The sequence below is a fragment of the Mobula birostris genome, chromosome 4 (genome assembly GCF_030028105.1).
Source record: "Mobula birostris isolate sMobBir1 chromosome 4, sMobBir1.hap1, whole genome shotgun sequence".
NCBI classification, from domain to species: Eukaryota; Metazoa; Chordata; class Chondrichthyes; order Myliobatiformes; family Myliobatidae; genus Mobula; species Mobula birostris.
The window spans coordinates 107706484-107724274 of record NC_092373.1 but is presented as its reverse complement, the minus strand read 5'-3'; the positions used below and the strand labels follow the sequence as shown (position 1 = coordinate 107724274).

Here is a 17791-nt window from a genome sequence, read left to right as displayed (position 1 = left end):
ATTTTAAATGTCTTTTGCTTCTTTAACATAATGACACTGTTGTAGACTAAGTTCTGTTTTGTTTTATATCCAATGTATGGAAATGTTGGAAATCTGAAACTAAAATGATCATCCAGTCAATCATCATATGTTAAAAGTAATCATTTTACAAGTGCCTGCCTGTCATAAGTTTTCACTTCTGTGGATTTGTAAGCAAGTTTTTTTTTATTATTTTGAAAACCTTCCATAATTAAATTTATCTTATGCTTTCGATTAGGAAGCTACCCATAACTAGTAGGAATTGAAGATTTCAAAAATAATACAACATTTTAGTCGCATAAGAATGATATTGCCAATAATTAAAACTTGTGTGTTTTGTTGCAGAACTGGATGAAAAATAGTTTGAGGGTCAAAAATGAGACTCTGCAGGAACAAGTGTGGGAGATTTTTGCTGCTGCTGTTAGTAAAGTAAGTCCCGACAGGTGCAAAAGTAATTTAAACAAACACAGTTGCAGTATAACTTGTACTATCTTTCACCACTTGACTGGTTCTAAGACCATAATCATCCCAGTATTTCGACTGATAGGAGTTCCAAAGTTCAAAGTAAATTTATTATCAAAATACATATACGTCACCATATAAAGCCCTGAGATTCATTTTCTTGCGAGCAATCATAGTAAATTCAAGAAACAATAGAGTCAATGAAAGACCATGTCTAACAGAATGGGCAAACAACCAGTGTGCAAAAGACAGCAAACTACAAATACAAAAAGGGAGGAAAAAGAAATAATAATAATAATAAATAAATAAGCAATAAACATCGAGAACATGAGATGAAGAGACCTTGAAAAGTTGTGGAAACAGTCCAGTGATGAAGCGAATGGAGTTGAGTGAAGTTATCTCCTCTGGATCAAGAGCCTGATGGTTGAGGGGTAATAACTATTCCTAAACCTAATGGTGCAAGTCCTGAGGCTCCTGTACCAGCTTCCTGATAGCAGCATTGAGAAGAGAGAGTGGCCTGGGTGGTGGGTGTCCTTGATGATAGATGCTGCTTTCCTGTGATAGCATTCTTTGTAATTGTGCTCACTGGTGGGGATGGCCTTGCCCTTAGTGGACTGAGCTATATCCACTATTTTTTGTAGGCTTTTACATACAAGTCAATATACTCTCCAATACACATCCATACAAGTTTGTCAAGGTTTTAGATGACATGCAGAATCTTTGCAAACTTCTAAGAAAGTAGAGGCGCTGCTTTGCTTTCTTCGTAATGGCACTTATGTGCTGGACCCAGGACAGATCCTCTGAAATGGTAGCACCGAGGAATTTTAAAGTGGATGACCCTTTCCATTTCTGATCTCCTAATGAGGACTTGCTCTTGGACCTCCTGTTTCCTCCACATGAAGTCAATAATTGGCTCCTTGGCCTTGCGGACATCGACTAAGAGGTTGTTGTTTTGGCACCACTCAGCCAGATTTTCAGTCTCCCTCCTATATGCTGATTCATCGCCACTTTTGATTTAACATTGGAGCTGTGCTTAGCTTCACAGTCACAAGTGTAAAGCGAGTAGAGCAGGGGGCTAGGCACACAGCCTTGTGGTGCACTTGTGCTAAGGGAGATTGTGGAGTAGGTGTTGTTGCCCAGCCGATCTGACTGGGCAAGTGAGGAAATTGAGGATCCAGTTGCATAAGACGGTATTGAGGCCTAGGACTTGAAGCTGATGATTTATTTTGAGGGGATATAAATTGAATGCCAAGTTGTATTGATTGAAGAGCATCCTGATGTATGCAACTTCCCTGTCCAGAAGTTCCAGGATTGAGTGAAAGCCAATGAAATGGCATCTGCTTTGGACCTGTTGTGATTGTAAGCAAATTGGAGTGGTTCCAAGTCACTTCTCAGGAAGGAGTTGAAATGTTTCATCACCAACTTCTCAAAGCACTTTGGATGTAAGTGCTACTGGACGAAAGTCATTGAGACAGGTTACCATGTTCCTCTTGGGCACTAGAAAATTGATGCCTGCTCGAAGCAGGTGGGTACTTCAGACTGCCAAAGCAGGAGGTTAAAGATATCGGTGAACACTCCAGCCTGTTGATCAGCACAGGCCTTTAGTATTCTGCCAGGTACCCAATCTGGGCTGGATGCTTCCTGGAGGTTCACTCTCCTGAAAGGTGCTCTCACGTCGGCCTCGGACGTGAGATCACTGTAAAATCACAGTGCCATTGGGGGCTGTGGGAGTTCATGAATGTGCCTCCATGTTTTGGTCAAAGCGAGCATAAAAGGCATTGAGCTCATCTGGAAGCAAAGCCGTGTTGTCACCTATGCCACTTGGTTTCACTTCATAGGAGGCGATAGCATTCAAGCCCTGCCACACCTGTTGAGCATCCTTCAATGATTCAAGTTTGGTCCAGAATTGCCACTTCATACTTGGAATGGCTTTCGGGAGATCGTATCTGAACCTCTTGTTAGTTGCCAAACCTGAGAATGCCACTGATCTGGCCCTCAGCAGATTGTGGACCTCATGGTTCATCCAAGACTTCTGGTTGGGAAAGACAATGATTTTGTGGGGGTGCACTCATCTATGACTTTTTATAAAGTCCGTGACAACCATGGTGTATCCATTCAGACCCTCAGTCTTTGAACACGGCCCAGTCTACCGACTTGAAGCAATCTCATAGCCACTCCTCAGCCTTCTGCAACTATCTCTTTGTTGTCTGTTATCTCTAGAGCCTTGCTCATTAGCCTCTGCCTGTATGCAGGTAGGAAGAGGACAGCCAAGTGATCAGGTTTCCCAAAATGTGATCTCAGCATGGAACAGTAAGCATTCCTAATTGTAGTATAACAATGATCGAGTGTGTGGAGACCCCAGTGCTGCAGGTGATATGTTGATGATAATTGGGCTGAGATTTCTTCAAGCAGCCTGATAGAAGTCCCTGACAATGATTTGAAAGGCCTCAGGATAGGCTGTTTCCTGTTTGCTCATCAGAGCACTCAGTACATCGAGTGCTTGCTTAACATTTGCCTTTGGTGGTATGTAAACTGCTGTAAAGATCATGGAGGAGAACTCTTGGTAAGTAGAATGTTTGGCACTTAATCATCAGATATTCCAGGTCGGGGGAACAAGAGTGTCACGAGACTGCTGTGTCTGAGCTCCACAAAGAGTTTGACATGAAATACAAACTCCCACCTTTTGCCTTCTCTGAATCAGAAGTCCTGTCCATCAGGTGTATTGAGAATCCCTTGGGTCTTACTAACATATCTGGCATGTCTGGAGTGAGTCATGTCTCCATGAAACGGACAACAGAGCAATGCCTCATTTTCCTCCAATACGGCATCTTTGCCTTTAGGTCTTCAATCTTGTTCTCCAATGATTACATTTGCTAACAGGATGCTGGGTAGAAGTTGTTTCAAATCCAACAATTCCAATGAACTGTTACAGCTTTTGACCCTAGTTGTAATATTAATCTATATGATAAAACTAATTAAGGAGTTTGTTTCCTTTGTTGGACTGTAAGCAGCTTTCAGGCCAGGAAAATAGTTTGACTCTCCCGTCCTAGTTTAGCAAGTGTAATTTCAGACATTATCTTCTGAATAGCTGTAAAAGAAGAATGAAACATTATAATTCAATGGATGAACCATGGTGCAAATGAAGTTTTGGGAATTGAGAATTCCCAGGAAAGTTAAGTCAATGACCTGAACAAATTTGGAAACCAAGAAAGGAATACTAGAGTCAATGTCTTTTGTGCTACACAGCTAGACTGGAAGGACTTTGGAAGCGTAAAATCATTTGGTGACTGCAGTTAGAACTTCTGCATCATGGCTGTAAGGATCCAGACTTGATTTTGAGCTCAAATAATTTCAGTATAGAGTTTGCACATTTTTCTTGTGATTACGTAAGTTTCCACTGTTATTTCCCAACGGAGCTCTAGTAGATTAATTAAGAGATGAAAGAATCAAAAGTGTAAGATGATATGCATGTAAGAAAGAATACAGTGCAGGGCTACAGAAAAGTATGTGTGGGTTTTCCCTGGGTACTCCAGTTTCCTCCCACAGTCCAAAGATGTACCAGTCATTGTAAATTACCCCATGATTAGGTTGGAGTTAATCTGGTTTGTCAGGGGTTGCTGGGGCGGTGTGGCTGAAAGGGTCTATTCTATGCTGTATCACAAAGTAACTAGGACATAGGAGCAGAATTGGACTACTCGGTGCATCGAGACTGCTCTGCCATTCCATCATGGCTGATTTATTATTCCCGTCAACCCCATTCTCCTGCCTTCTCCCTGTAAACTTTGATGTCTTAACTAACAAAGAACCTCTGATTTAAATAAACTCAATGACTTGGCCTCCATAGCTGTCTGTGGCAATGAATTCCATAGATTTACCTCCCTCTAGCTAAAGAAATTTCTTCTCATCTCTGTTCTAAATGGACGTCCCTCTATTCTGAGGTTGTGTCCTCTGATCCTAGACTTCCCCACTATAGGAAACATCCTCTCTACATCCCCTCGTTCTTCTAAGCTCCAGTGACTACAGGCCCGGAACCATCAAATGCTCCTCATAAATTAACCCATTCATTATTTGAATCTTTCTCATGAATCTCCTCTGGAACCCCTCTAATGCCAGCACATCTTTTCTTGGATAAGGAGCCTTCACCTGCTCCAATACTCCGAGTGCGGTCTGACCGATGCCTTATAAAGCCTGGGATTCACATCTATGCTCCTATATTCTCGTTCTCTTGAAATGAATGCTGATGTTACATTTGCCTTCCTCACCACAGACTCAACCTGCAAATTAACCTTTAGCTAATCATGTCCCTTTGCACCTCTGATTTTTGAGTTTTCCGTGTTTTTTAAAAAAAAGTCTGCACCTATAGCTTTTCTACTACAGTGCATGACCATACACTTCCCTTCTTTACCCATTCTCCCAGTCTGTCCAGTCCTTTTGGATAGGGGTCCCCAACCTTTTTTGCACTGTGGACCGGTTTCATATTGACAATATTCTTGCCGACCGGCCGACCCGGGGTGGGGGTAGGGTTGCCAACGGACAAGAGTAGCAGTCAAATACGTTGTTTACCTCGAGAAAGACTACAATGACCATGAAGCCTTTGCATGGGCACCTGTGCGCATGCGTCACCTGCGCATGGGTGTATGTGCTGATCTTTTGCCACAAATCGTTGTTGGCGATTCTGTTCGGGGAGGGGGGGGTTAATCACGACCAGAATATAGGTGATAAGTGGCTAATATACTCAATTTCGTTTCTAAAAGGTTTTATCTAACGAATTTAATATTAAACACACAGCGCATATTTTCCTTGCATGAATATAGTGATAAGTTAATTATCAGGGGAGGACAGGGGAGCTTGAAGTAAGTGTTGAACGAACTTCCAGTAGAAGTGGTAGAGGCAGGTTCGGTATTATCATTTAAAGAAAAATTGGATAGGTATATGGACAGGAAAGGAATGGAGGGTTATGGACTGAGTGCAGGTCGGTGGGACTAGGTGAGAGTAGCGTTCGGCATGGACTGGAGGACCGAGATCGCCTGTTTCCGTGCTGTAATTGTTATATGGTTATATAAGTAAGTCAATAGAATCATAACATTTTAAGTAATGTTTGGATATTAAACACACAGCACATATTTTCCCCGTATGAACATACAAAATCATTGCAACACACCAATATAGCTGAATCAGTGGGAGCCCTGGGCTGAACACTTGTTTCCCTGCAACAAGACGGAGCCATCGAGGGGTGATGGGAGACAGCGATACTCGAAGGGGATTCCTTATGTCCAGTGTATTCCGCAATTTGGTTTTCGTTGCATTCATTGCAGAGATATGTTGGAAATGGAAGCAACGTTTTCAGTGCTTTCGTGGCTATCTCAGGATATTTAGCCTTGACTTTGATCCAGAATGCTGGTAGAGATGTTATGTCAAACATACTTCTCAGCCCGCCGTCATTTGCAAGCTTGAGCAGTTGATCTCCTTCCCGCGCTGACATGGATGACGCGCGGGTAATGACCTCGCGTGCGTTCAAGCTCAACAGTGCGTGACAGGGAATGAGGAAAGGTGCAGCTGACTCGTATCATTTCCTTGCAGCCCGGTAGCGCATGCTTTGCGGACCGGTACTGGTCTGCGGCCCGGTGGTTGGGGACCGCTGCATTTGGAGATCCCCAGCTTCCTCAACACTACCTTCCCCTCCACTTAACTTTGTATCTGCAAATTTGGCCACAAAGCCATCAATTCTGCCATCCACGAGGAATTCTGCAGATGCTGGAAATTCAAGCAACACACATCAAAGTTGCTGGTGAATGCAGCAGGCCAGGCAGCATCTCTAGGAAGAGGTACAGTCGACGTTTCGGGCCGAGACCCTTTGTCAGGACTAATTGAAGGAAGAGCTAGTAAGAGATTTGAAATCTCTTTCAAAATCTTACTAGTTCTTCCTTCAGTTAGTCCTGACGAAGGGTCTCGGCCCGAAACGTCGACTGTACCTCCTCCTAGAGATGCTGCTTGGCCTGCTGAATTCTGCCATCCATATCGTTGACATATAATATGAATAGACGCAGTCCCAGTACTCACTCCTGGGAACACCACTAGTCACTGACAGCCAACCAGAGTAGGCCCCCTTTATTCCGACTCTTTGCCTCCTGCCATTCAGCCAACTTTCTACCCATGCTAGTATCTTGTAATACCATGGGCTCTTACCTTGTTAAGCAGCCTCATGTGCAGCACCTTGTCAAAGGCCTTCTGAAAATCAGAGTAAACAACATCCACTATCTCTCCTTTGTCTATCATACCTGTTATTTTCCCTGAAGGAAACTATGCTGACTTTGGCTTATTTGATTATGTTCATCTAAGTATCCCAAAACTTCATCCTTAATAATGGACTCTAGCATCTCTCAGCCACTGACATCAGGCTAGCTGGTCTATAATTTATTCTGCATCTCTCCCTTCTTAAAGAGTTGAGTGACATTTGCAATTTTCTATTCCTCTGGAGCACTTTTCAGAATCTAGTGATGCTTGAAATGCCTCCACAATCTCTTCAGCTACCTCTTTCAGAACCATGGGATGCAGTCCATCTGGTCCTGGTGACTTACCTACCTTCAAACCTTTAGCGAAAATAAAATAACTAAGGAGAGGATAAGGATGATAGGATTACTTTGGGAATGGTTTCCACCCTTGTTGGCAATTTTTGGTGAGTTAAGAGGGATGAGAAGGCAGTAAATTTCAAAGTGGCTTGAGGGCTAAAATGATGGCCCTTATAGAGGCAGTGTGGAGCCAAGTGCTTTTGGGATAAACTACGTGTAGGCATGGATGTTAAACTGACCACAAGTAGACTGCATCTTGATGCATTACTTCATTGGAGAAACCAGGAAGCCTGGCTTGGGTGTTCTGACAGGAATGAAAGAGATCTGCTTCAATTTTGCCACCTGTGAATTGGGAGGAAATTTTTGTTCATCCAGTCTTAATTTGCAAACAAGAAATTTGAGTCAACAACTGGAATGTCATTGGAAAAATATAAGTTTACAAAGGGAGACTAAAGGCGTCAGAGAATATTACTCTGGACAAAAGTGCATTGTTTTTTAAAGTAGTTCAAGGTCTTATGGATGAAATATACAAACAGAGTAGTGGAAACTTGAACTTTTTCCCAAGAGCATGTGGATGGAGAATTCACAATTATCATAGGTGAATGCATAAGCTGGTGATATGTAACACAGAAGTTTAAGAAATTATATTAAAAGTAAGAACTTGGTTGTAAGGCTATAAAATTATCACAGAAAATAATGTTTTTTCAGCAATAACTCTGTGATTGTAACTTGATTTTACATGATGTATACATTTTTTTTAAAGGATAAAAACAGCCAGCAACAAAATCAGAAACACGTTCAGAATGGTAAAGGTCCTTCGGAATCAGTAGAAGCAAACTCAGATCAGGTCTCTGCAGCAGAAAATAATGAGAAGAAAAAAAACAAACGGGAACGAAAAGAAGAAAGGAAAAAGAAATCCAAAAAACACACGAAACAGCTGAAGGATGGAAATTATTTGGATCATAACAAAACAAATCAATTGGAAGAGAAAGTGAAGAAAAAATCTAAAATAAGGCATGATGGGTGTGATGCAAGTGGAATAGAAGAAAATGGCACGGATGTACAAGAGATGTGGCAGCAGGATGGTGAAAACGTACAGGGCAACGTGAAGTGCAGGAAACGAAAGCATGCAAAATCATCCAGTGAAGGTAGTTAATCAGTTTTTATGATCTTTAATGAAATGTGGATACAAATGTGAAAACTGTATCGTCTACTACGTCAGCATTATTAGGTTAATGATATTTATTTTGTAGTTTTTCTTTCATAGTAACATGTCACTTGATATTCCTTCTGCAACTCCAGTTCACAGACAAAGTAACCCCATAAGAAATGTAAACCTTTATCTATGTCGTTTTTCCAAAACGCTCGATAAAAATTAAAGCAGGAGTTTGGGAGCACACACGTGAAATTTGGGGCCAATCTATCTTGTTCTGGATATTTTCCTTGCTACACAGGATTACTAATCAATACAGCACAGGAACAGGCCCCTCAATAAAGTAAATTTAATATCTTATCTGGCTGCAGGGGATCTATAGTGCTCTATCCCCTCTCTGTTCATCTGCCGATGTAAATGTCTCTCATATGTTACTGCACCACTTCGTCTTCAGCACATTCCAGGTATCTACCACTTGCCTCAATGTTCCTTTAAACCTCTCATCTCTCTTTAAATCTATATCTGCTATTTTTCTATCCTATCTATACCTCATAATTTTGTATATCAATCAGGTTGCCTTTGCATGCCTGACACGTTAGAGAAAACAATCCCAAGTTTATCCAACTTCTCCTTGTAGCGAATACACTCCAACCTAGGCAACATCCAGGTGTACCTTTCTAAAGCCTCCACCTCCTTCCTGCAAAGTGGCAACCAGAACTGCTCTCCAAATATGGCCTAACCAAAGTTTTATACAGCTGCAAGTTGACTTCCTTAATTTTTATACTCTGTTCACTGACCAATCAAAGGCAAGTAGGCCATATGCTGCCTTTACCACTTAGTTTAATTGTGTTTCAGGGAGCTATGAACTTGCACCCCAAAATCCCTCCGCATATCAGTGCTCCCCACCTTTATATTATACACTTAGGCCTTCAGGATCATAGACATTGTAAGGTGAATACTTAAGCAAAATTGGGAGGACAAAGAGGGGCCATGAAGTATCACTGGCAAGTAAGAATAAGGAAAATCGTAAGGCATTTTATAAATGTATTAAGAACAAGAGGATGTGGGGAAAAGAGTGAGATCCATTAGATGCAAACTTTCTGAGGAACCAGAGGACAAATAAAGTTTTAACTGAATAATTCAGTTAGATTTATTTAGACAGTAGAATTGTACACCACATTGAGATTAAAAAGGAGTTGTTAAGATCTGATGAGATCTGTCCCAAGCAAGGAAAGAGACTGGTGGTTCCCTGATGGAGATACACATATCTACTTAGGTGAAGTGCCAGACAATTGCGAGACAGTAAATGTGGTAGCCTTAGTCAAAAAGGCCAGCTGGAATAAACCAAACAGTTATACACCAGTTAGTCTGTTGTTAGTGGTAAGGAAATTATAGGGTAAAATTGTGAAGGACGGGATTATTCTATATTTGGAAAGACGGGTTGATCAGAGATAGCACAATTTGCCTGTTTAACTAATGCAATGGAGTTTTTTGAAGAGGTAGTTAAATATATTAATGATAGCAGTGAGGTTGATGTGGTTTATATTGGCTACGTTAAAGCCTTTGACCAAATGTCCCATGGAAAGCTGGTGCAGAATATTCGAGCCTACGTGATCCAAGCTAAGTTGCTTAATTGCAAGATAATAGAAAATATATAGTGATGATGGAAGATACCTTAAGATTAGAAGCTGTGACCACAGCTTCAGAATCCATTGTTTTATTGCGTACAGTAGTGATAGATGTGAATGCAGCAAATATATTCAGTAAATTTATAGATGACAAAAATTGCTGGTATTGTTAATAGTGAGGATGGTAGTCTCAAGTTTGAATGATATTGATTAGCTGGTAAGTTGGGTGGGGCAGTGACAGATGGAATTAATGTTGATAAGCATGAGGTAATATACTTTTTTTTAAGGGACTGGTGTCAAATAAGGGAAGTATACAAACTATTTGGTATAGTCCTTACGAATATTGTGAAACAACGGGAACTTAGAATGCCAAAAATCCTTGAAGGTGGCTACATGGGTAAATAGGGTGAAAAATGTATATGGGATTCTTCCTTCATTAGCTGGGATTTAGAGTATAAGAGCAGGGAGATTGCCATGGAGTTTTATAAGACATTGGCTAATTCACAGCTGGACTATTGTGTGTATTTCTGGTTTACATCACGAGGAGAATATGATTGCATAAGTTAAAAAATGCTCAAGTAAAAATATGTACTCTGTGTGCAATATTAACTCTGGATGTCAGTTTTAAAGTATGCAAAATGTTGCATTCTAATTATGGCCAACTCTAACACATTATTCTAGACTACAAGTTTTTTTGACTTAATATCTTCTTGCATATGTCAAACAGGTGAACCCAAATCTAAAGAGAAGAAAGTTGAAATTACAGAAACTGAAGAAGTGGAAGAAAATGATGAGATAAAGCCAGGTATTTGCAGCTCTTCAACAAATGATGAAATCTGTTCCTGCATGTCACAAATAACATCCATGCCCCAAAAATGCAAGGCAACGACTATCTCCGTCAAGGATCTCCATCTAACCACTTATCCATGACAATCACACAAAAGCCGCAGCTGTTGGCAGTCTAAAATAATAACAGAAATGCTGAAAATACTCAATGATCAAGTGATGACTGTGGGAAGAGAAAGAATTAACATTTCAGGTTGAAGGTGTGGATGAAATTGATGTATGTATGTGTTTTAAATGGTTCAAATCTAATTACAATATGTGAATTTTCTTATTACTAAAATGAATTGCACTGCTAATGACTGGCATGGATTTCTTACATCGGATGAAGGGTTAACTGTTTCTCTTCCTACAGTATAATTGACTTGCCGAATATTTCCAGCATTTCTATTTTCATCCTTGGCTTTCAACGGCTTAATCACTGCTGAATCCCCTACATCAACATCACCACCACCAACAAGAAATTCATCAATAGATAATGTGGCTATGAAAGAAATAAAAGCACAATAGGATCACCCCTTACTGTGGGGAAAATAGTCCCAGTCCATTCAGAAGACACAAGAGACTGCAGATGCTGGAATATGATCCCAAAAACTCAAGGTTCCTGTCCCAGTAACATCCTTGTGAATCTTTTCTGCTCCTTGTCCATCCTTCCTTTAGCTACGTGACCAGAACTGCACACAATAATCCAAATATGATCTCATCAATAGAGCTATAACATGACTTCCCACCTCTTGTATTCAGTGAGCTGTCTGATGAAGGCAAGCATGCTATATGCTTTCCCCATTGTGTCACCACTTGTACCCCTAGGTCCTCCAGGCTCTTGCCATTTGCAGTGTAAGTCTTTCCCTGGTTTAACTTGCTGAAATGTAATGATTCACATTTGTCCAAGGTAAATTCCATCTGCTATTCATTTGCCCACTTCCCCAGTTGATCGAGGTGCTGTTCCATTCTTGGATAACCTTCACTGCCACTGCACTGCCAATTATTGTGTCATCCACAAATTTACCAGTCATTCCAACTGTGTTCTTATACAAATCATTAGTACAAATAACAAACAACAGTTGACCTAGCCCGGGTCCCTTTGACACACCACTGGCCCCAACCTGAGAATCAGCGCTCTAACACTGACTCCTGCCACCATGACAATTGTGTATTCAATTGGGTAGCTTAGCCTGGATCTGATGTGAAATAACATTCTGGACCAGGCTGTCAAGTGGGACCTTCTGAGATGCTTTTCTTAAGTCCATTTAGACAGCGCCTACCACCTGGCCTTCATCAATCCTCTTGGTCACCTCTTCAAAAAAAAAATTAAATTTGTGAGACATGATTTCCATCCACAAGTAACAGCAGGTTGTTTGTTAACACTGCTAGTGTTTAGGACAGCAATGAAGGTACTCCATCTCTGTCTGTCCTTGGCCACTCAGATGTAGAATTCATTGCCGTAGATGGCTGTGGAAGCCAGGTCTCTGGATGCATTTAAGGCGGAGGTTGATTGGTTCTTGATTAATCAGGGCATGAAAGGTTATGGGGAGAAGACGGGAGGTTGGTGTTGACAGGAAAATGGATCAACCATGATGAAATGGTGGAGCAGACTCGATGGGCCAATGGCCTAATTCTGTACCTATGTCTTATGGCCTTGTGTAGAAGGATGCTTCATTGCTGTTTCAATAACAGTTTTGTTTTACCACTTAGATTGTTAGCCCTGAGCTGAAGCCCCAAACCTAAAGGATCAGTGGTCCCCTCTTAGTCTGACCTCTACCCTTTGACCTGTTTGTCATTGGTGACCCTACCAAGAGCCAAAGCATAAAGTCCTGATTCCAGCAAGCGTAGCCTTCTGGGTAATTGAGGTATACAAGCCTCCAAACTGCGACAAGGTTGTGATCTTCTGGGAGGCCATGCACGAGGTATTTTCACTATTCCTAAACAGTCCTTGCTTTTCCAAATGCAGATATATCCTGTCAGTTATAATCTCCTCCAATAAGTTGTGTTTTACTGATGTTGGGCTCACTGGCCTCGATTTCCTTATCTTATTCTTGCAGTCGCAACATTAGCCACCCTCAGTTTTCTATGTCCTACCCACTTTATACACTTTTAGAATTTTGAAATTCCAAGTAATTAATTATATTAATGAATATAATTCAGAAATTTTCTAAATAACATAGCACAATTTTTACTTTGAACTTCAATGTATTTACATTGTCGGTGTTTCAAGTTATAACACTGGTACAAATTATAACAATAAACACAAAATGGAAATCAGAAGGATTCAGCCTTCTGAATTCAATAAAATGTAAGTCCAGAAACAGGCTAGGAGTTCAAAATTTTAGATGACCTAATGAGGATTAAGATGTATCTTTCATCTGGATGTGAAATTAATCTGGACAGTGTTTTTTAGACAATGGATTTGTAATAACGACACTACAGAAAGTTTATGAAACATGCAAGATTGTTTTTGCTGAGTTTCATTTGTATCCTTTGCAGCTATTTAATAAAAATTAGAGGGAACATTGGTTCCAAGACATCATGTTTCTTCCCTAAACTCCCTAGCTCTATAATCTTCTCTAATGGTATATGACCTTGCCCATCTCCTTTTACTCTTAGTACGCTTACATGTATGTCAAAATTATATTAACTTATAAAAGAAACTTCCAGCTGCATGACAACAGAGGCTATGTGCATGACAGCATTTCAGTTACTGCGCAGCTGCACACACGCAGCCTAGAGGGAGCAGTACTTGGAACGTATCCATATTACAAAAGGTGGCCTTACAGTGTATAAAAGTGGAGCCCGGACTTGTTACCCTGCCTGCCAAAGCTATCTTATGTCCTCTATTTACTCTTGTGATTTCTCTGCATTCTCCCCTAGGGATTTTCTTGAACTCAACTGGCTGTATCTGACATAAGCCTCATTTTTCCTGTTCAGAGCTTCAATATCCCTTGTCAACCAGGGTTCCTTAATCTTACAAGAACGCATTGGCCCTGAGCTCTTCCGTGTCACTTTTAAAGCATCCTACTTGCCTTTATCTGCAGAGAGTCTCCCCCAGTTAACCTTTGCAAGCTCCTGTTGAATGTACTATATCAGCGGTCCCCAACTACCGGGCCGCAGAGCATGCACTACCGGGCCGCGAGGAAGCGATATGAGTCAGCTGCACCTTTCCTCATTCCCTGTCACGGCCACCGATCAGCCATTACGCAAGTGAGGTCGTGACCCGCGCATCATCCGTGTCAGGGTGGGAAGGAGATCAGCTCCTCGAGCTTGCAAATGACGACGGGCTGAAAAGTATGTTTGACATAACATCTGTTGGCATTTTGGATCAAAGTCAAGGCTAAATATCCTGAGATAGCCACGGAAGCACTGAAAACGTTACTTTCATTTCCAACATTTTTCTGCAATGAATGCAACGAAAACTAAACTGCGGAATAGACTGGACATAAGGAACCCCCTTCGAGTATCGCTGTCTCCCATCACCCCTCGATGGCACCGTCTTGTTGCAGGGAAACAAGCCCAGGGCTCCCACTGATTCAGCGATATTGGTGTGTTGCAATGATTTTATATGTTTATACGGGGGAAATATGTGCTGTGTGTTTAAGATCCAAACGTTACTTGAAATGTTATGATGCTATTGACTTATAAGTGACCCTATAACAATTACAGCACAGAAACAGGCCTTCTCTGCCCTCCTAGTCCGTGCCGAACGCTACTCTCACCTAGTCTCGCCAACCTGCACACAGCCCATAACCTTCCATTCCTTTCCTATCCATATACCTATCCAATTTTTCTTTAAATGATAATATCGAACCTGCCTCTACCACTTCTACTGGAAGTTCGTTCAACACTTCAAGCTCCCCTGTCCTCCCCTGATAATTGACTTATCACTGTATTCATGCAAGGAAAATATGCGCTGTGTGTTTAATATTAAATTCGTTAGATAAACCCTTTTAGAAACAAAATTGAGTGTATTACCCACTTATAGCCTATATTCCAGTAGTGATTAACACCCACCCCCATGAACAGAATCACCAAAAAGGATTTGCTGGGCGGGCGGGCGGGCATCGGCAGGTTCACAACGTGCATGCGCACTGGTGCTCACACAAGGCTTCATGGCCATTGTAGTCTTTCTGGATAAACAACGCATTTGACTACTACTCTTGTCCGTTGGCAACCCTACCCCCACCCCGGGTCGGCCGGTCGGCAAGAATATTGTCAATATGAAACCGGTCCGCAATGCAAAAAAGGTTGGGGACCCCTGTACTATATGGTGTCTGCTCACTGATTCTGCAAATTTTGAATGATTATCAATGTCAATAATAATTCAGTCACCTGGATAAAACTTGGCAACTTTGGCACAAGATTTTCTCAGCAATTTTGTGGGTGGTGCCACTCACTAAAATCTGAGCTAATAATTTTTCATAAACTAGATGATACTATATTTGTGAGTTCTGATTTATTTCAGGAAAATTCAACTGGAAGAAAACTATCAAGATGCTTCTACGACAGTCTCCAGAGCAAGAAATTTCAATTAAAAAGTTAAGGAAAAAGGTACATTTGGTCATGGTTTTAAAAATGTAAATATGTACTATGAAATAAATGGTGATAGTGCAAGGTTGCTTTTCAGATTAAAAGCTGGGTCCCCTGCATATACATTCTCAATTTGGATGAGAACATTGGTGGAGTGGTGCACAGTGAAGAAAGTTGTCTCAGATTGCAACAAGACCTTGATCAACTGGGAAAAATAATGGCAGATGGGGTTAAACTTGGACCAGATTGATGCACTTTGAGAAGTTAAATGATAGGTCCCTGAGGAGTGCCACAGAACAGAGAGACTAAGGGTGCAAGTATGTTGTTCCTTGAAAGTTGTGACAATTAGACAATGGTGAAGAGGTATCCTGGCCTTCATCATATGGGGCATAAAGTACAAGAGTAGCATATATTGCGTGTAGGTAAATAGATGATATTTTAATGATCTCAAAGAAAATTACAGTGCCACAGTAGCATTACAAGTGCACAGATATACAAATATAGAAGAGAAGTAAGAAGAATAAATAAATGTAAATTATCTTAAGCAGCCTAGAAGGAGGGGGTCCATCACTTCACTGGCTATAGGTTGACTCATTATAGAGCCTTACGGCTGAGGGTAAGAATGCTCTTTGGAGCAGCGCAGTTGTCTTAGTCTATTACTGAAAGTGCTCCTCTGTTCAGCCAAGGCACCGTGCAGTGCTTGAGAAATATTTTCCAGAATTGCAAGATTTTCCATAGGGTCCTTTGTTCTACTACAGCCTTCAATGTGTCCACTTTGACTCCTATAACAGAGCCAACCTTTCCAATCAGTTTATTGAGTCTGTTGGCATCACCCGTATTGATTCCATTGCCCTAGCACACCACCACATAGAAGATTGTATTGGCGACAACAGACTAGTAGAACGTGTCAAGAGGAGGCCTGCATACTCCAAAGGACCTCAGTTTCCTCAGGAAGTAGAGGCAATTCTGCCTTTCTTGTACACAGCCTCTGTGTTGCTGCTTCACTCAAGTCTTGTCATCTAGGTACACCCCCAGGTACTTGCAGGTCCTCGCCACATCCACGTCCTCATCATCAATGGTAACAGGGAGCAGTACAGGCTTAGTCCATCACCATATCCTTTGTCTTACTGAGATTGAACTGCAAACAGTTCAGCTTGCGCCATTCGGCCAAGTCCTCCACCAGGGCCTTGTATTCATCCTCCTTTCCTCCCTTTATACACCCAGCTAAAATATACAGGGTAAACAGGAAGGCAGCCAATATAGTCCTCAGTGCTGCTTGTAGTACAAGAGTTGGGAGACTCTTGTACATGTTAAGCTGTATGGAGCATTAGTGAGATCGTACCTGGAATATTGTGCATAGTTCTGGTTGCCATGATTAAGCCAGCAAGGCTGCACAAAAGATTGACCAGGATGTTGTTGGAACTGGAGAGCATGAGTTATGAGGAGATGTTCGTCACTTTTCTTGGAGCAAATGATGCAGAACGGTGGTCTTATAGTGGTTCAAAAAATGATGAAGGGCACAGATAAGGTGGATGGGCATGGTCTTTTTGCCAGGATACAGGATTCTAAAACTAGAGTTTGCACGTGTTTAAGGTGATGGAGAACTAATTAATTTTCCACACTGGTGGGTATCTGGATGAAGTTGCTAGAAGAAGCTGTGAGTTGGGTGTAATTGCAATGTTTTAAAAAATGAACAGGATGAGTTTGAAGGGATATGGAACAAATGCAGGCAAATGGAAGTTATCTTGGATAGCATAGATGAGCTGGGCTGAAGGGTCAGTTTCTCTGCTTCACAACTCTATGATTCTGGTGATCTTGAGTACTTCCCGTCTTACATTTTCTTCTGATCCTTTGACAGGTTCTGTCTCAGTACTATGCTGAAATCGGTGAAAGTAACTACAAATCTGAAGCAGAACTCCAAGCAACTTTTATTAAGAAGATAAACTGTAACCCCAAGTTTAAAGTACTGAAGGATAAAGTGAAACTTTTAAATTAATGTCTGGAATGGACTGTTTTATATTATTTAATCAATGACTTAATATGCAAACAAAACAATGCTATTATGCCTCTGTAATTGTAGTTAGCAATATTTGCTCTTTCATTGGATTAATAATTTTGAAATCAAGAGACCACTGGATATTCATTGTGACATGGAGATGCTGTACTGTTTAATAAAATTAGCTATTTTTACATTTGACAACTGACCATAGCTTTCTCCCAATCTTGAATTTAATGGCCTGATTTTGGAAATGTTAGCATTTTCCACTTAATACTGAAGAAATTCAAAATTTCTGCACTGAAGTTGACACCAGCATATGCTTCTCTAATTGCAGGTTGATGTTGGACTTCTTTGAAATCCGAATTGGTAACAGTTTTGGAGCAATTCCCTATTATTGGATAAATCCTAATAGATCCTAAGATGGTGCTAATAGATCCTAAGTGGTGACTCTCTGCATGCAGCCCTGATGGGAATCATCAAATGTTATTGTTTAGGTCTACTACAGGTGAAATTCACAATCACAGCTGTAAGCAACACAATTTTAAGAAGTTTAAAAAGTCTCTCAATCCTCAATTGGCAAACCTCAGATGGCAGACAC

General features: G+C 41.0%; 1 protein-coding gene across 4 annotated transcripts in view; it reads left to right on the top strand.

The window, feature by feature from the left end:
* lyar (Ly1 antibody reactive homolog (mouse)) overlaps positions 1 to 17394 on the top strand; it is a 36479-nt gene extending 19085 nt beyond the window's left edge. For 2 of the 4 annotated variants that reach the window (XM_072255894.1, XM_072255893.1), the window contains exons 5-9: positions 364 to 447; positions 7813 to 8197; positions 10558 to 10635; positions 15130 to 15215; positions 17053 to 17394. In XM_072255894.1, coding sequence (XP_072111995.1) covers positions 364 to 447; positions 7813 to 8197; positions 10558 to 10635; positions 15130 to 15215; positions 17053 to 17190 — 771 coding nt within the window. In that variant the 3' untranslated portion in view covers positions 17191 to 17394. The other 2 variants (XR_011885744.1, XR_011885745.1) reach the window with 2 other exon arrangements.
* Positions 17395 to 17791: the final 397 nt, after the last annotated feature.